The sequence below is a fragment of the Rhinolophus ferrumequinum genome, chromosome 9 (assembly GCF_004115265.2).
Source record: "Rhinolophus ferrumequinum isolate MPI-CBG mRhiFer1 chromosome 9, mRhiFer1_v1.p, whole genome shotgun sequence".
In the NCBI taxonomy this organism is placed as follows: Eukaryota; Metazoa; Chordata; class Mammalia; order Chiroptera; family Rhinolophidae; genus Rhinolophus; species Rhinolophus ferrumequinum.
The window spans coordinates 55,128,623-55,148,755 of record NC_046292.1 but is presented as its reverse complement, the minus strand read 5'-3'; the positions used below and the strand labels follow the sequence as shown (position 1 = coordinate 55,148,755).

General features: G+C 38.5%; 2 protein-coding genes across 2 annotated transcripts in view; one reads left to right on the top strand and one right to left on the bottom strand.

Annotated features, from left to right (window-relative positions):
- TNNI3K (TNNI3 interacting kinase) overlaps nt 1-20,133 on the bottom strand; it is a 273,108-nt gene that overhangs the window by 36,005 nt on the left and 216,970 nt on the right. Inside the window, exons 22-23 of the mRNA XM_033115870.1 lie at nt 15,558-15,617; nt 12,391-12,560 (exon numbers count right to left, since the gene is read on the bottom strand). Coding sequence (XP_032971761.1) covers nt 12,391-12,560; nt 15,558-15,617 — 230 coding nt within the window. The remainder of the gene's footprint in view (nt 1-12,390; nt 12,561-15,557; nt 15,618-20,133) is intronic.
- The window catches only part of LRRC53 (leucine rich repeat containing 53), a 65,697-nt gene that overhangs the window by 29,248 nt on the left and 16,316 nt on the right, over nt 1-20,133 (top strand). The window lies entirely within an intron of this gene.

Genomic DNA, 20,133 nt, shown 5'->3' with positions numbered 1-20,133 from the left:
CAGGAGGGAGCAGGGCGGAGCCAGAACGCGAGTCAGGCAGCTGAACAGCACACTGTGCTGCCTGTACAGATTTAATTAGGCTGGTTATTCTCTTTGGTCCCTGTGCTGTGTCCTGTCAGATGTTTCAGTGGAGGAGAAACAGTCTCAAAAGCCACATTTTCGGACCAAGTCTTACTTTTAGTGGTACACAGCGAATGTCAGTGCCAAAGGCAGGATCTGTGTGCTTTGATGTACATAAGAGTGGGGCTGGGCCCTTGTTTTGGTTATGAATGAAGGAAGGGCCAGGGTTTCTCTTCATTTCCAGCAATGAGAAACTCATAAAACTGCTTTCTCATCATTAGAAAGTTAGGCTATTCGTTGTCCCAATATGTCATTTCATCTAATTGAAAATGGAGAAATCTGTCACCATTTATTTAGCAGTTTGCCTCTGGCGAATCTTTGCAGGTTCCCTTCACTGTGGCTGGGAATTAGTTAATTAGTATTACAAAACACTTGAAGAGGGAAGTGCACCCTGGCTGGCCTTTTGGGTTACAAGGGAGCCCATTTTAGGTTGCTAACAAGCATTACTGGAGGATGGAAAAGAACACAAAATTATATCATTAGAGTAGCTGTGGCGAGAGCTGCATCTCATTCTCTCTCTCAGGTGCATATGTTGTAACCTAAATATGTCACTCACTCTTTTCATGCAAATCCTTTATGCTAGACAATAAATCCAGGTCCTTAAAGCTTATAAAAAGGTGCCGCTTTTACACATGTAGGGTTCTTCTCATATCTTCACTTTTGTTAATTTCCCATTTTTCATCACTTCTTCTCCTGAACAGAGTATTTTGTTTGATGTTCTTTCTTTTACATTTTTCATGAAGAAAGCCTGTTTCAAACTAAGGTTGGTTTTAAAAGTCAAGGAACTGAAAGAAAGGATTGTTATTTTTCACATGCTCCTAACTTTAAGGCTGAATGCCTTTGTTCAGTGTGAAATCTCCAAGCCTCTCTTCTCACCATAGCAGTCAGAGGGGCTGGACGTCCCGAGCATGATTTTTCAACTGATTGCTAGGTGGTGCTAGAGAGTAAGGCAACTAGAAAAGAGCCACCAACACAATTGCTTTAGGTCCACATCAGCAGAAAGGGAGTTCTTATAGAGAGCCCTATCTCATTTCAGCACAGATCATTTCCAATTCTGATTATATTTAGGATATCAGCAGCATGAAAAGCAGAATGCACTAACAATCAACTTATAGTCTTCCTTTCACTCTTTGTGTGTATGTGCATATGGGGAATTGTTTGCTTATTTCACTGTAGTGCACCTAGGGCTGTGGTGCAGTAAATATAAATAGATGGCTATGTTTTTGTTTTTTCCCCCTTTGGTCCTTCTTGAAAATAGTCTTAACTTCCTGCAAGATCCCTCTCCACTATCTTTAATTTCCCCTCCTTATTAGATGACATTCAGGGACATAATGAGGAGGTGTACCAAATACTTGCACACCCTTACATCAATGTCAATAGCTAGATATTTTCTCTCTCAACCCCATACCCCATGACATTAAGCAATTTTCTGCTTTTGTTCATTAGAAAACATTATGGGCAACTTAAGATTTGAGCTTAAAATGAAAGAAGAGGCAACTTATAGGCATCATAGCACTTGCTATAGATTCTAGCTGCTCTTTGGGCTTTTATATTTTTCCAGTGCAAACACTTCACGAGCTGGATAACTGATCTTCACTAAGTGAGTGTCACAAAAATATTATGTTCCAGAGGAGATAACTATCCTAGAGAAAGAGTTGGCTTTTCCCTAGATTAGGCAAGTAATGTCTTCCTCTCTTCATTATACAAACAATGTATAATGAGCAAGGCCAATATAACTTAAGTCAAGTGAGTTAGTAAGGCAACACTTTCTTCTGTCAGCTCAGAAGACACTGCTGAAGTGAGAGTCAGATACTTAGGAGATTCTTTGATACAAACTGAGGTCTTTTATAAATTCTATAGGTGTCAGATTTTAAATCAAGCATCTTTTAATAAGTAAAGAAACAGCTTAGAAAACCAAAGATGCTGTCTTATTATTGTGTCCTTAAATTTATGAATCTTAAAAATTGTTTCTATGTAAAATCAGCTGAAAGATTCTGGGCTTTCATTATGTTTTACAAGTGAGCAAGGCAAGTATTACCCTTCATTTCTAGGATTGAAAAACTCATGAAACCCTCATCATTGGGCAGTCGGGCTATTTGTTGCCCCAAAATGTCAGCTAAACGATTCTTTTAAAAACATGCAGTGACTGTAACTGACGACTGTAGTAGAGAATATATTTATGAGGCATTGAAAAAAAAAGTCTAATTTTACAATGTATTTAATAAAGAAATCATACTAAAGTAGAGTTATCCACAAAACTAATCCCCAAGTGTCTAAAGAGAAAGAGTTTGTTCTTTTATATGTCCTAATTGGGTTTTGCAGTTTTCACAATGTGGCCAGGGAGTCAGGCGGGTTTCCAGGGACATGATTAAGGAAGACAGAGAGGGCAGGGTTGGGTCTTGGCATGCGGCTGAAGGAGGCAGGAGGTGGGGAGTTTGTTGTGTTCACGTTAAGTCTACATCAGTGCAGGCAGCTGATGATAAAAATCTGTTATGAGCAGGCATAGGCTTAGGTAACCGGGCCAGCGTCAGAGGCAGTCAGAGCGGGGAGGGAAGATTTCTGTGCAAGCTGCCTTGGCATAGACTGAGGGTGCACTGTGTTCCACTGGATCTGGCAGAGCTTTAGAGGGAGAAAGGTCAGCACTCTGGATAGCTCCCTGTGGATTCTCCTCAAAGCCAAAAACCAGAGGCTAGAAGTTTCTGCGTCTTAAAGCTGGATCAAACATGTTGGTCAAGCTTAGTCTCTAGAGACAGCATGGTGTAATGAAAACACTACCTGACAGGCCCAGATTCAACTGTTAACCACCATTTTGCAATTATATAGTTTTAAATAAATTAAATTGAGTCTCAGATTTTTTTCCACCTGAAAAATAAAAATCATGATTCCTACTTAAGATTCTGTGAGGATTAAATGGCATATTTGTGAGGACCTATCATGCTCGTTCATTTATTTCACAAATGGGCAGTTAGCACCTACCATATGCCAGACAATGGTCTAAGTATTTGAGATACAGCATCACAAAGGAGAGGAAAAATTTATGCTCTCATGATGTTTACAATTGAGTGTAGACACCAATAAAAAAGTAAATGACTGGCTAAAACTATAATTCCAGGTGGATGTAAGTGCTATGAAGACGCTCTCATACTGACTCTTGTTGGTCTAAAGCTTTAATTTTATGGATCATGTCGAAGAAACACAGACTGGGCCCAAGTAAGGTGGAAGGTCAGATAAGAAATGCTGGTATAAATCCCAGTATAAACCTAAAATCCTCAAACAACAGCCCCAGGGTGATGCAGGAAAAATTAAATCTACTCCATATAGGGAGATGCAGAGAATAGTGCCCTATTTCATCCTTGGCTCCAGGTAAGGTGAGAAAAATAAGAAATGAAATATATACTCTGGGAAGTTTCATTCACAAACCCACACAGATACAGTTTTAGAACAAAAAATATTAATAACATGTTTTTTTTTTAAATAAAAATATCCAAGCTGAAGTTTTAAAGTGGTCCTGAGGGCTTAGTGTCCCTAAATAATCAGCAAAAGCAAAATCATGTCATTTGTGAAGTCCCCTACACCAACCAATGCCAAAAAAATTGCCAGAGATACAGTGCTAAGGAACAATAGCTCAAAACAGGAACAAAAATCTCTGAATACATGATGAAACCAAGAGCAAGAATTAGCAGAAACAAGAAACTACATGATTAAACCTATAAAGACTGCGCAGATTAGAAATATCATTCAGATACAGAATATAAAATAAATACGTTTGAATAAAGAAAAAGAATCAATTAAAAGCATGTGGAAGAAAAAAAATTCAACACTGTCTAATCAAATTGCAAAAAAAATTAAACTTCTAGAAATGGAATAGAAATTAGAAATGACTTGAAATAGAAATGCAAAAAACAGAACAACATATTAGATCTAGCTGAGAGAATATGTGAACTGGAAGATACATTTGAAGAAATTACCAGAAAGCAGCATAGAGAAAGTAAAAGGTAAGAAATATATGTAAAAGAAAAAAGGATTGAGAAATTTGGAAAATGGAGTGAGAAAATCTGAAATACTTCTCGAGTTCCAGAGAGAATAAAGAACATGGGGTAAAGAAATATTAGAAAAGGTAGTGGCTGAAAATTATCCAGAAAGTATGAAAGATGCCAATCCTCAGATTCTGTACCCCTGATAAATTCAAAGCAAGAGAAGCACATTAAATTCATAACTGTGCACACATAGTTAAATTGTGGGATACCAAAGACATTGGTATCCTTTACAGCAACAAGTCAGAAACATGTGGAATGCATCAGGAAGATACAATGGAAAAGTAATTAAACACCTCAGATCCCATTTCCACTAAAATATCTTCAAGAAAGTGGGAAAATAAATGTATTTTCGAATGTTTACTTCTAACAGAGTTATGTTCAAGGAATTTTTAAAGATGCATTTGAGGAAAAGGAAAATGATCTAGGAAGAGGTGTGAAATGTAAGCATACTTAACAATGAAACAGTAAATATTGGTATGCCTAAAGAAATGCTAGCTCTATAAAACAATAATATCTAAGCTGTGGAATTAAAAGCTCATGATGAAACTAAAATAAAGTCAGAAATATATAATTCAGGAGGGAATGATTTGCAACTAAAATGCAGTAAGATCTCTTTTGTTTGGAAGTAGGACAAATGTACTAAATATAGAATTTGTTAAGTATTGAAGTTTCTAGGGTACCCACTAAATAATAGAAAAACAGAGTGCATATTCAAATAATCCAAAGGAAAACAAGAAAAGAATAGGGTGAGAAAAACAAACAAACAAACCAACAGACAAAAAACAAACAACTGGAGAGAATTAAATAATAGGGTAGCATGAATTCCAATTATTTCAGCAATCACAATGAATGTAACAATCAATATGACAAGAGGAATATAAGAACCTCACAGAGAACATCAATGTCTAACTAAAAGATATTAAGGAACATCTATACAAAAATGTACTTTCTGTACAAACAAATACAAAAATGTACTATGTTCATGGGAAGAGGGATTCAGTATTATAAAGACGTCACATCTTCCTATATTGACCTGTAGGTTTAAAATATCTATAAACAAACTCTTATTTTTTGTGTCTATAAAGTGCAAGCTGGTTATAACATTTATACAGACAAGTAAAAATCCATGAATAATCAAGAATAGCCAAGATGAGACATACCCCACTAGATAGCAAGACTTTTTGTAATGCTATTATAATTTAAATTGTACCATACTGACACAAGGATAAAGAAAATATCACAATGGAACAGAAAAGAAGAACTGAAAACAGACCTGTCTAAGTGTAGATCCTTGATATATGAAAGAACTACTATTATAGAGTAGTTGGGAAAGGGATGCCTATTCTTTTTAGAAAAGAAGAAAAAGAAAATTCATGATCATTATTTTATGTTTGTTCATCCTGCTCTCTGGACCTAAACTACGTATCCATCATCTGCTCCTCAATGAAACCTGTCCTAACTATCTCAACTCAAAGCAACCTCTCTTCCTTTAAACACACTGGAAATGAATGTGTCAGTCACTTCTCTCCTCATACATTTCAGATACCCACATCTTGTCCTTTATTAAAAGAAATAGGTGAACATTTAACGCCCTAATGGTAAGGGAGTACAGTGGAAGAAGTTTGAATTATCTGGTGGTTCATCGATTTTGGGTAAGAATGGATTTGACCTTGACAGGAAGGTAGGGGTCAAAATCTCTAACTGCCAGAGGTTTACTCACTTAAAATGCAGAAGTATAAAGCACGGCATTCATAGTCCAACTAATGATTCCCCTAATTTATTATAAATAATATTTGTTCACATTTACCACACACAGTTAAATTATAAATGAGATATTGTAGGCATCTGAATAGAAACAAAAGAGAAGAAAATTTCTGTCCTTAAATTATTTATGAGCTAATGCGGAATAAAAAAAATAAATATTGTAATATAAGACAAAACAATGTCTGAATGTCGTGCATAAAGTGGCACAAAGTGCTGTGGTCCTGATATGACATGGGAGGGGATGGTGTGGCCCCACAAAAGGCTCCCTTGTGACACAGCGATTAAGCTGAGTGAGATATTACTGAGGGATGATTAATATTTTGACAGGAATGGGAGGAGTATCAAGGTGAAACATTGGAAGACAGGGAGTGGTTGACAGTAGGTAAAACATAGGGTGTGTCTGGAAAATAGCATAACTTCTAGTTTGTCTATAATGTGTATCGTCACCAGGGATATTATTGTTATTTTGTGCAGGATAATTCTTTTATTTTGTGGGATTGTCCAAAACACTGTAGGAAGTTCAACACTCTGGCCCCAGCCCACTAAACTTCAGTAGCACCTCCCTAGTCATTGGGGACTACCACAAAACGCCTCACGCAGTTCCAAAAATCCTAGAATGCTTTTGAGAAGAGGAGGGACAGTATTACTCTCATCTAGAACCAGTGGAACGTTAGGACGTTCAGTGGGAGTTAAAACTGGAAATGTGCAATGTCGACCATTTTGGATTCCAGGATGACATAATTTCACTTAATCTTAGGGGCAGTGGAGAATTATTGCTGGTTTTAAAGTAGGATCATGATATAGTACTTGGGGTACTACAGAAGTGAGATTACGCTGGTAGTTGTGGGTTAAGTGGATTAGGGCTTGGGGAGACTGGAAGGAGAGAGAAGTTAAAGACTGCACACAAAGGAAGCACATCCGTCAAGGTTGGCCTATCTGGGGGTTAACTGTGTGTGCATGTGTGTATGTACGTGTGTATAACCTGTGTGAGACGGAGGGAGGGAAACAGGGAGGGGGGGATGCAGAGAGAGAGCGTTGGAGCCATGGATTATATGAAATCACGAGAAAACTCATGAAGAAGAGAGAAGCAAGGTGGGAGGAGTGCCAAGTGGTCACGAGCAGCATGCTTAAACTGCTGACTGCGGTGAGCTGGCGAAAGAAAGAAATTCAGGTGAAGAAGGGAGTGGAAGAAAAGAGAACATTTAAGGAGCCTGAAGGGAGTTTCACTACAAAGAAGCACACAGGAGAGGTGGTATTAAGAGGGGAGTATGTGACCTTGGGTGAGAAGGCGGAGACCCGACTGGGTTTACGTGATAAACCCCTGCTCCACAACAGCAAATAGACAAGATCCCCTCATCGCTGTCTTTTCTTCATTCCTTCCAGGAACATCCGTTTTATGGTGCTATCATTTTACACAATGGCTGTGTTCCGACAAAACCATGTGAAATCAAACTTTTATCACTTACTTTCAACTTTTTAAGTTGAATTTCATTTTAAGTGCACTAGACAAGGTTTCTATTTAAAGGGACACTTTGATGGGTCCTTTTGTAATGTGAGAAATTAATTCCAAATGTATCTGTTCTACAGTTCCAATCGCTGGATCTCTGGTTTTCTTCTCCTGGACGGCTAACTAGGTCATAGCATTCTATTCTCAGAGCCCAGCCCCACACAAACACTAATTGGTTTTCTCATCTGAAAGGTTGTATATCACTTTGTCATTTCCAAATTTACATGATGTAATCCATGTACAAGATGGGAGATTTCATACCCTGTGGGAGGAGCAAATGCCACATGCTTAGTTTGCTAAATATATCTAGAGACACAAAATATTTTTAAAGAGGCAGAACTTCAGGCGTGCCTTCCTCAATCTCAGATTTCGTCAGTTTGTGGTTTCAGTAGGAATTAGTGAATTCCTATTACCTGTGGAGAAAATATCTGATACAATTTCACACCCTGACATTTATTTCATGCAAGAAAATAATGAACATTAAAAACAAATATGCAAACAAACAACCCAAATCCCCATCAAATCAAACACTACAAAACTATAGGCTGTAAACTTCATAACCAACGTTGAAAAATAAATGCACCGTTTTAAAGACATTCGTTGGGGACTCTGACGCCTGGAATTGGGAACACTTATTATTAGTCAGGACTATAGGCCAAATCTTGTACCCATTTTTTAAAAGTATGATGCCAGGCTAAAAAGTACAACTTGTGTGATTTTTAATGCGTTGATTAGAATGCCTGTCAGATCAGAGGTTACTAGAACATGGAGAGGACATTTGGGGACGACCACATAGGACATCAGCCTTTAAAAATGGTCTCCTTCAGTCACAGCTGTTGTTTCACCTCTGCTCTCACTTTCCTTTTCTGTCTATCCCGTCAGTTGCATCCCCTCCCGCAGAGTGACTGGCAGGTTAGCATTGTAGCATTCTCTTCTCGTGTGTCTCATACTTGGATGTATACTGGAACCACCTGGAAAATTCAAAAGAGTCTGTCTAATGTTTGGGTGCCACCCCCAGGGATTTTGGTTTAATTGGTCCTGAGCACTGGTGCTTATAAAAGCTCCCCAGGGGATTCTAGTGTGCGTCCAACGTTGAGAGCCACTGTCAACTGTCAGGCTGTTAAACGCGTGGCCCTGCTGGAGTTAGTCCATTAGCTCCCGCATCCTCGGGCTCTTTGACTTTAAGAACCTATTGATCTCTGGTCTCACTTGCTGTCTTTCATATACACAAGCTGCAAAAGCAGGCTTGGGGGGAGCAGCTGAATTCTTTCCCTGACCGACTTCCAGAAGAAATTGGAAGAAGTCTAGCAGATACACTTGGCAAAATGTATCAAGCTTCTGAAAAGTGTCACCTCCTGTGCCAGAGAAATTCAGAAAGCATAGGAGAGTCCTGCGTGAGAATTCCAACTCTGCCTCCATAAACGTAGGAAAACTGCTTATCCTTCCTGAGCCTGTTTCCTTGTCTATAAAAGTTGGAATAACCACTTCCTCAGGCTTACTTAGATGGCTCTTCAAAGTGTTTAAAATAGTGCCCAGCATACAGCAGACACTTAGTAATGATAGCTACTTAAATGGAAAGAATAGAGAAAGTAGTTAAAGCGTATTCCCTGATCATGCTCCAAATTAATAATAATGATGATTTATGGAGCCAATTTATCCAAGTCTTTATGAAACAAATATTTATTACATATTGACTTTATGCCAACCACACTGCTAGGTAGCATGGATACAGTCATGAATAAAACAGACATGATTCTTATTTGGGTGCATCTTACAGCTTAGCTAAATGCTGCGACTGTTTCTGGAGTTGATTTGAAGCAGTCCAAAAGGACTGACCTTGCTAGAGGGATGATACAACAAAAGAACTGACCTTCAACACACCCTCCCAGCAAACAGTCAGGGTAACTAGTTTGTTAAGAGAAACCCGAATCAAGGAGACAGACAGACGCTTATCAGAGTTCTACAAAACTTGTGAAGGGATAGAAGCGTATGAAAAACCTTATGAGAGTATCAAAGGGAGCATCTCAAAACACCTCATGGGTGTTTCTCACGCCAGTCGGGCAGTTTCATGAGCGGTGGCTGCCTTCCTGGATTCTGGAACGCCAGAGAAGCTGTGTGCCCTTCAGCCCCACCTCACCTAATTGGAAGTGCCAGGGTGCCTCCCAGGCTGTGTAGCCATCTACATACTGTATGCGGGGAGATATTACAGGACCTTGTATCCTTTGCTTGAGTCTGCTGGCATCTTTCAATCAATCACTGACTCCTGTGACAACACTGTCTCTCCCAATAACAATCCTAAGAGCTGGTGGGTAACTTGCCCATGGTCATTGTCATTGGGCTGGTAAATGGCGAAGCCAAGACTGACCCTCAGAGACGTCTGACTCCGCAGCTCATCCTCTTAACCTCTACCTCAAGTGGACAAACCTCAGGTGACGGCACTTCGGAAATGTCAAAACCCGACTGTTCAGAGAATTGCTTTGAAAACCACCAGCAAACAAAAAGGAGAAGAGCTGGAACTAGAAGATGATACGGGGGCTGAACCTAATCTTATCTTGGCCTTCGAGCCCCTTATGAAATTATGTGAGCGTCTGGAATCCAATAAAGGATTGTGTCCGGTGTGCCTGGTTATCAATCAAACCTGCCGATACTGAATTTCATGACATTCCTAGATTAAAGGCTTCATGATTCAGATTCCCGTTCCTCCAGAGCTGCTGCTGCAACTCTTGTTAGACCAGGAATATAATAACTACAGTAAAAAGGCTACAGTGGTAATTTGTAGATGGTATCAGATCCTTGCTAACTCCAGAAAATCTTTCTTCACCTTCAAGATAAATATTTTTACTCTGATGATGGAGCATGAGAATGCACATGGCTAACGGCTCACATGCAAATGCTTTGGAGTTCATGTGGAAGGACAGAGATTTTAAGCCAGTCTTTTCCGATTTTCCATGGAATGTAGTGCACACTTTCTAAGGTATCTATTGGGCTCAGAGTGATTGCCTTTTCTGCTTCCCACCTAGAACAGGGGCTCCTAGCTACCTCGTTTCTGTTTATGAAATATGACCCTACTTCAACCACACTTGCTTAGACCAAAGGTGGCCATTTGATCCAAAAGAGCCAATCATATTATCATTTGAGGCAGACTACATTTATTCCTATTTCATTACACTTTTTATATTGATGCCCTTTGCGATGTGACTTTGCAGTTCGTCCCATTAGAGGTTGAGTGTATTTTTTCTCCTTGTGGATGCCGGACCCAGCTACATGACTTGCCTATGGAATATCATAGGATGCAACTTGGAAAAGGCTCTAAATATGCGTGTGAAGTTGGGCTTGTCTTCTTGAGTACCTAGCCTTGGCCCATAAGAACATGCCTCAGGTATGTGCCGGTCCAAAGAGGACGAGAGACAGATGGAGCAGACCTGGATACAACCTGCAGCTCCTAATCAAGCCCACCTAAAACCAGCCCACAGACACATGAGCAAGAAATAAATACTTACGTTTGTATAGCCTTGAATTTTGGTGTGGGTTTTACATAGAATTATTATGGCAATAGATGACTGATATATCTCTCCTTGAAACTATACAATTAAACCGAGTTACAAAGAGCCTGTCTATTCGGTACTGGGGCATGGAAATGGAAGAACGCCAAACTATTTTTTTCTCTTTTTCTGACTTGCCCCTTTGCTTAAAATTATTTTTGGCTTTTTTTCTCATTGAGGTGAAATACACATAACATAAAATTAATCATTTTTAAAGTAAACAATTCAGTGGCATTTACTTGTTTTGCATCACATTTGCATCACAATGTTTTGCAACCACCACTTCTCATTCCAAAATGTTATCATCACTCCAAAATAAAATCCTGTACTCATTATGCAGTTACTCCCAATTTCCCCTTACACTTAGTCCCTGGCAACCACCACTCTAATTTGCTTTTATGGACTTACTTATTGCTATAGACTGAGTTGTGTCCCCCTCTTACCAAATTTATATGTTGGATCCTAACCCTTATGTGACTGTATTAGAGATAGGGCCTTAAATTTAGTGATTAAGGTTAAATGAGATCAGAAGAGTGAAGCCCTGATCTCATAGAATTGGTGACCTTATAAAAAGACAAAAAGATGCCAGAGCTCTCTCTCTGCCACGTGAGGGCACACTGAGAAGATGACCATCTGCAAGTCCCCCCAGAACCCAACATGCTGTCACCCTGATGGTGCCAGCCTCCACTGTGAAAAGATAAATTTCTATTGTTTAAACCATCCAGACTATGGTATTTTGTTATGACAGCCCAAAGTGACTAATCCACTTTTCTGGATATTCATATAAATAGGGTCATACAATATGTGACACCTTTGTGTCTGGCTTCTTTCATTTGACATTCCTTTATATGGTTAAACAATATTCTACTTTATGGATATCACTTTAATCATCCGTTGATGGATATTTGGGTTGTATTCCATCTTTTGGCTACTGTGAATCGTGCTGCTATAAACACTTGAATACAAGCATTTGTTTGAGTATCTGTTTTCAATTCTTTTGGGTATTACCTAGGAGTGGAATTTGGATCATTTGTTAATTCTAGAATGCTGACCTTTTGGTGCTCAGATCCACAAAGCTATTTCTTGATTCCCACACAAGGAATTCTTTCTTGGATTCCATAAGATAACCCCAGAATATTTTCAGTAATTTCCTTTTGCTGCTGTAGCTAGACAATTCTTGCTTAAGCAAGAGTTAATTGCTGTTAAACTTGAAACTTAGAGAACTTAAACTAATAGATAATGACATTTCTAATTTTTGGTCATAATACTATAAGAAATGGGCTAAAAAACTCCTCTTTCAGTATTTGCCACAAGGATGGTAAATCCCCTGTTGATACTAACCAAGGTGGGTGACTATCTTGAGGAGATTCTGGACTTAGAGTTAGTTGACTGTGAGACTGTTGCTTACATTGTCACTTACTTTTGGGACCAGGCAGCATAAGACGTTGTATTTAGAGCGTATTCCAATTCAAAACGACTCCGTAAAGCTGCCACGTGGCTCCGGCCAGGCCCTCCCCGGTTCACCAGGCAATCAGAAGAAGAGGAAGGTGAGAGAGACCCGCTGCTGTTACTGGAAGCTGGAGACATCAGCTGAGGGAAGGAGGGGCAGTTTCAATCATTTAGTAAACCCATCAGGCTCAAAGGCATAAAATAGAAGATGGCTTTAACTTTCTATTCTAGGGTTTCTCATATTCTAACTTCTATTCCTTTTGGCTTACTTCTGGCTTTTCCTTTCGGCCTCTGATGGCAACATCTGGCTATCTTAATTTACATTTTTGACCTACTTCTATGCTGAGAGCTGGCCTACTAAACTTATGCTCATTTTTCAGAAAACAGAGTAGGCTCAAATCAGATTCATGAAATAGATATTTAGAAGGTTATTATTAATGGTTAAAAGATTCTCTACATTTTTTTTCACTATGGTGCTGAGATTCATGGCAGAGTTCCTTTAAATTGTAGTTTAAAATTATTCCCTTTACATAAAATGGATTTACAGACTTTTCCAAGAATACGTCCATTTTATAAAACGAAGGATGCTTTCATGTCTGGCAAACATGAGGACTAAATAGAGTTGTTGTGAGAGACTTTTTAAAAATAGTTACAAATAGTTAAATATAGCTAGAAAATAGAAGCATGTGAGGGAAGAAAGTGAGCACGAGAATAGGAAAATAGGAGAGTAGTTTTTTCTTGAATTTTTGACAACCTTGCTATTTATGCATTCTACCTAACCTGAGAACATCAGTGCTTCTGACATTACAATTTCATAAGACCTATAGAGAGTAGACTTGGGTTAAAAAAATACATGCATACATATATATGTAAATTATAGGCTCTTCACAGTAGCCAAGACATTTCTAAGTAAAACTCTGAGAATCATGTGATGTCAGTGTTGAAATGAACCTTCAAACTCTTCAATGATTGAATCTCCTTAGTGCCTCATTTTCAAGTTAGCTAGGCATGCTGATGGGGAACCTCCAGTGATGGGGAACTCATTGCCTTCAGACTCGTTCATTTAATTTTAGGACAGCTCTGACCATTAGAAAGGTCTTTCTCAGAATAAGCCAAATCTCTTGCACTTCATTTCCATATGTTGGCCCAGAGAGAACAAGGCCAATCCCTTTGCCATATGACGGTTCTTTCGATGTTTAAAAACAGCTGTTGTACTCGTCCTAATTTTCTATTCTCTGGGACAAGCATCCCTGCTTCCTCTAATTGGTTTTCACATACATGATTTTCAATCCGTTCACCATTCTGATCTCTCGTTTCTAAAATCTGTGTCCCAGTTTTAATTATCCATTTAAAAGGAAAGAACTAGGTATTATTGTGTTTGGCCATCTCACAACAGAGAGAAATGATCAACATCCTTTATTCTGTAATAAGACAGCTACATCTAATTGTAACTCACAAAGAGCTTATTCTCCAGTAACATTCATGGCTCCTAAACCATACCTCCACCATTTGACATTTTTACTATTGTTTGTGTGTGACATTATATTTATACCTGTTAGATTTATTCTCATTAGACATGTCTTATTACTTTATCCTCTAAGATATTTTAGAATCCTGCTTTCAAATATTTACTGTCTCTTTCAACTTTATTATATCTGTAGATGTGATGAGCAGTGCCCTCTTGACCTTAGTGTAAACTACTGACTAAAAAGAACCTTATGGAACTCTACAATTAAGTCCCTTAGAGCTGATTCTGGTCCATTAATTAGTGCAACTCAGTCCAGCAAATTGTCTTTGCATATTGTCCATTCATCTTCTCTACTAGAGGAGACTGTGCTAAGAGGCTTGGTTAACATAACAGGACAAGCTAGTTTAGCACATCCTGCCACTGTCCCTATTTCTGGAATCTACTGTCTGATCTAACTGGCTATATCTCCAGGCTTGGATCAACGTTATTCTGTCAAACACAAAAATTCAAAGTGAGGAAGTACTTGGAACTCAAGCCGTAAAGCCATCTCGCAACATCCAAGGCCTCTGTCAGATGCTCTCGTAGGGGCTGCTGAAGCCCCACCAAACATTCTACGAACTTCTCCCCACTTTGTATGTTTCAGGACTGAAGAGAAGGGAAAGGAAAATTTTTTTTTTTTAAGAACTGAATCTTCCTTCTACATAATTCCTCTTTAGAAGTTCCAGTAAAGAGTCAGGAGACAGAGCCACTCACTGCAGCTGCAATTGCAGAGCTGGAACCCATTTCCAATATTCTCGGTTCCAGTGACCTAGTTGAGATTTTTTGTTTGTTTGTTTTAGGAAAGAAAACTTCCTTTGAGGACTTCCGCTTTGGGATTTCATTGTGCAATCTCGGGCTAGTGCTGTTTGCCCCCTTGTTGTCCCTTCCCTTCATATGCACGTGTGTATACGTCCGCCGATACGTGTGATATGCTTCCTGTCTCCTCCAGCACTAATTTGCATTTGGACATATAGTACTATTTTTGAATTAGTGGTCATGTTTTAACTTCCTTGCCTATTTTCAAATGCTATCTCCTGACCAGGTGTATAGAAAATTAAGGCAATTACAGAGAAAATTAAAGCAAACAGTGACTTGAAATTAAGGGAAGGGAATTCCATTAACTTGACTATTAACATATATCACTTTATGTAACACATGTGTGGCATAAAAGCAAAGCCTCCTAATTCATTTATACACAAATTTTAGCGATAATTTTTCCTCTTCTCATTGAATATAAATGGACAATGGTTTAATATTTTAGTTTATGTTTCACTGTATGCAGGAACTTGTAAATAGAACAAATTGATTTAACTAATTACCTTTAACATATTTGTTATATTTTCAAATTTCTACATATCGATTTTTTTTAAGCTGGGTATGGCCATGTCCATTTGCCTGCCGGATTATTGTTGGAAGGGCCCAAACTCACCCTGAATTTGTCTTTGTCCCTACAGAAACAGTCAATTCTGCTCTACCCAAGGAATTTAATTAATAGGGTAGAACTATGAATGGACTTACGGACCTTCACACTCACTTTCTTTCCAAAGTACCATTTTACCTGCATTCCCCAACATCCTTGGATATTCAAAAGCTTTTTTGTATGGACATATTTTAGAAGCTCAAGTTCTTACCTCAATGTTGCAGAGACACTCTTCTAACTTGGTAACGACTTCAGAAAATTCAGGTCTTCCCTGTAAATAAATAAAAAAAAAAGACTTGTTTCCCTAAAGAATAGAAGAGAGGCCACTCTCCTTGGGTTTTAAAATTGGGTATTTGCATTTGTAAAGAATGAGATTAACAATAAAGTATAATTTTATTTAAAATGCACTTGTATTGAAGTATTAATTGAATGTTCATTTGCTGTTCCGGGAGGGATGTTGAGTCTCCCTCTGATAAGCGTGTTTTAAGTCAGAATTTGCAACTACATTCAGATAATGAAATGGTGGAAAAGCTTTAATTAGCTTTACATGTTTTTAAATGACAGGTTTTCCCCTTCAAAATGAAAGAATAAAAGTGAATACTAAAAACCATTAACTGTCTCAGTGCCTTATATAATACATGTCTATAGGAAAAGAAATGTTCAAGCTAATTTTAGAATTTTTGAAAATACCATCTCAGATTCAAAACTAAGATCAATAGAAACCTCATGACTATGTCCTATTTTAGGGGTTTAAGAAAAGCTTTTTATCTTTAAAACTGTCATTAAACACATTGTGCATTATGAACCTCCACGTCTGATGAATTTGATTAAACAAACATTTATTGTACTCTGATTATATTCCAAGCTTTGTTCTAGTGGCTAGGAATATAAATATGATTATGAATCTATGAAAGAAATTCTTGGAGTTTTTGGAAATGTTGCTCTCTTTTGAAGAAATTATATGCTTTCTGTTGTCAGATACTAAGGACTACATAATCTATCATTTCTCCTTTTATGAAACTTTCACTGCCAGGAGGTGAATAGCCCAATTTAACATTCAGGTGCAGTAACCAACTAATTTAGATTCTTAGTAGAACAATTTCTCCCTTAATATCTAATCCTCTCCTGAGGACATTGCTTCTCCCAGAGCCCTCTTAAGTGGAAGCTGTTTTTTCTCGCATATTCCTTGTACCTCTAGGTTGGTGGGGTGGAAGTGGGGTGAGAGGGGCCTCTGTGTCTTCCTTACTTTCAAATAGTTTCTACCCTAAAAACCACCAGTTTTTTGAGCTATTCCACCATGTCACTGTCCCTCATTCTTTGAAGGTTTTAGTGTCACTGCTCACTGTCACTACTCTTAGTGCTTTTATTATCCATGTAGATAATCATTACAATGGCCGCCCGACCTCTGGGTTCCTTTGTCTCCTCTTTTCCAATGATCTTATCCTCCACTTTCCCTGCGTCACTTAGCTCCCTGGTCACACCCTAGGCCCTATTACGAACAATGCCTCCATGCTGGCCATGCTCTCAGTTTCCATCAGAGAATGCTCTGGGCTCTATCTCTTTTCTTTTTAGCTCACTTCTTCTGGAACCCTGACTCCAACAATCTCTGACCACACAAACCATCCTACCACTTAAAAGAACCAAATACACACAAAAGTAGAAGAGAATAAAACAATAATCCCCTACGTATATCACTGAGACTTCAAAACACGCTCTTGCTAATATTGTTCTATCTATCTGTCTGTCTGTCTGTCTATCATCTATCTATCTTGCCTGTTGTTTTGTTTTGTTTTGTTTTTGTTCAGCTTGCCATCTTGTCACTGTCATTTACTCACCCCATTTCTTCCCTTCCTTAGCTTGGATTTCATTGGCAGTCATAATCAGTCTCTTCCACCCAGCCTCAACTCGCTTGTCCTATCATGTATTTCGTACACTCTTGGGAAAATACCAGTCTTGATTACATCCACCCTGACTGGTCTTCAAAATCATGACTCTCTAACCTCAAGTGGACCCTCGGTACTGCCTAGAGAGCCTCTAACATATTTCTAGCTCACTCTCTCTCTCTCTCTTACACTCCAGATAGCTATTTTGTACCTGCCCCTCTTTCCTCAAACCTCTAGTTCCCATACTACATTGATCACCCACCTATGTCTAACCCACATGATCTGCCTTCACGCCTATTTCTATAGATAAACTGCCTGATTCTGAGGCCAGTTCCTTCACTGTGTACCAGATCTTATTGCTGTTAATCTACTAAAGGACATTGCTTTAACAACAATTCTGCTTTCTATCTTTTTGCATCATTTATGTTCCCTCTCTATTGTTTAATGCCATCAACATACAGACATACCCTGTTTCCCTGAAAAGAAGACCTAGCTGGACAATCAACTCTAATGCGTCTTTTGGAGCAAAAATTAATATAAGACCCGGTATTATATTATATTATACTATATTATATTATATTAGACCCTTATATTATAGTAAAATATTATATTATAGTCTTATATTATAGTAAAATAAGTCTCATATATAGTCTTATATTATAGTAAAATAAGAGCGGGTCTTATATTAATTTTTGCTCTAAAAGATGCATTAGAGCTGATTGTCCGACTAGGTCTTCTTTTCGGGGAAAACCAGTACTACAAATGTTCTCATCTTAAAAACAAATAAACAGCAACAAAATAATACTCTTGACTCCACTTCTTCCTCAAACTACTACTCCATTTCGTTGTTCACCAAAATTGCTCTAAAGACTTGCCTAAATTTGCAGTCTCTTATTCTCCTATTTGTCCTCCACCCCAATCAAGCTTTCTCCTATAACATTCTGCTGAAGCTGCTCTCATCAGGGACAGAGAGACCTACCTCCTCACTGCTCAATTCAATAGTTAAGTCTCAATGCTCATCTTACTTGGCACATCATTAAATACAAATAATCATTCCTTTGTCTCTGGAACATTCTTCAATTGGATTTGAGGTCACTACTTTCTCATTATGTTTCTCCTCTCTCACTTTCTATTTCTTAGTCTCTTCTTTTGGTTTCATTTCTCTTTATCTTTAAATTTTGGATTGTGCTGAGACTCAATTTTTGGTTTTCTTCTTTTCTCTATTTAGAGTTAATTTGTTAAGGATTTAATTCAGTCTCATGGCTTTAAAAAACAACTCCCAAATGTCTATATCTAGCCCCATACTCTCCCTTGAACTCTAAACTCACATATGCAATTTCTTGTATTTATAATCTCTTCCCTGCTTCAGCAAATGGCAACTCCATCCTTTCACTGGCAGAGGCCAAAAACCATAGGATAATCTCTGACTTCTCTCTGTTATACTCTTGCTTCTAATCCACCAGCCTTCATGTTCAGTCAGCCTTCAAATTGTACCCAGAATCAGAATGGAAAAGTAGCATATCTATTGGATCAACCGGCCCCCAGATAACAACTGTAAATTCTGGACAAGATTTAAAAGACAGCTACCTAAAGGCAGTAGAGAGTTAAAAAAAGCAGGTAGATTCAGGAAGGAAGTCACTTGGAAGAATGCAAGGACATGGGGCAAGTTTCCCATCTTTTTTTGTTTATTTGTTTTTAAATTACAGCTTTTACCCTGAGGGCAAACCCTATCTGTATTTTAGGGAGAAATTAAAATTCTGATGGAACGCCTACAGATTTCCTTCTTGAAGAACCAGAGGACAGAATTCACAGCAACCAGAGGGTATTAGCTATGGTTTTATAACAAATTGTCATAAATCTAGTGGTTTAAAACAACCTCTGAGGCTCAGAGGCCTCTTCCAAGCTTACGGGTTATTGGAAGAAATCACTTCCTTGTGGTTGTATGATGCAGGTCCCTGCTTTCTTACCAACTGTGGTTCAGGGACGACTTGCAGCTTCTAGAGGATGCCCACAGTTCCTTGCCACAGGGCCCCTATAAGAAGTTCATAACGAGGTGATTTGTTTCTTTCAGGCCAGCAAGGGTGTGTTTCTCTAACTTCTTCCTCTGTGACCAACTGGAGAAAAAGTCTCTGCTTTTATAGGGCTCATCTGCTAGCAGGTCTACCCACGATAATCTTCCTTTTGCCATATGGGGAGACATGATTATGGGAGTAATACTTCATCGTGTTCACAGATCCTGCCCACACCCAAGGGAGGATTAACCTTGGCTCTACACAAGATGGCAAGAATCTTGAGGCCATCCTAAGAAAGGAGGGGAGATCCTGGAAGAAGAGAGTCTGAGAGAAGGAGTTCCACGATCTGTGTATAAACTCTGCCTAAATTTTGGCTGACAGCTGAACCACATATACGTGGGACAGGCTCTAAGCAGCCCAGACAGGCTGAAGGAAGTGAACTGAGATCAGATCTTTTGTGCGATGCAGGACATTTTCTTTAGTATATTCTGGGAATAGAATGATCTAACTCCTGTTCTCTGCCTGTGGAAATCCTGTGCCCTCTTCAAGGCCCAACTCATAAGACACATCTTCTTAAAGTGTGAAAATGATTCCACAAAATAAATTTTTCATCTTTACATAGATTCACTTTATTTTTCCTTGTAAACTTTCCTTGTAAATACCTACTTCATAACTAGGTATTTACATGTCTACAGCACTAGCTAGAAAGTGCTTTGAGGGCAAAGCAATGGTTCATTTACACCTGCATAATAAGCATGTTCCATTCATGTTCCACAGAATAGCTTAGTTGAGCTCATACTTGTTACATTAAAATGTATCATGATAATAAAAAGTTATCCAGATTCTGACTATCCCTTGTACAAACCACCATCACCTCTTGCTTGTATTATTA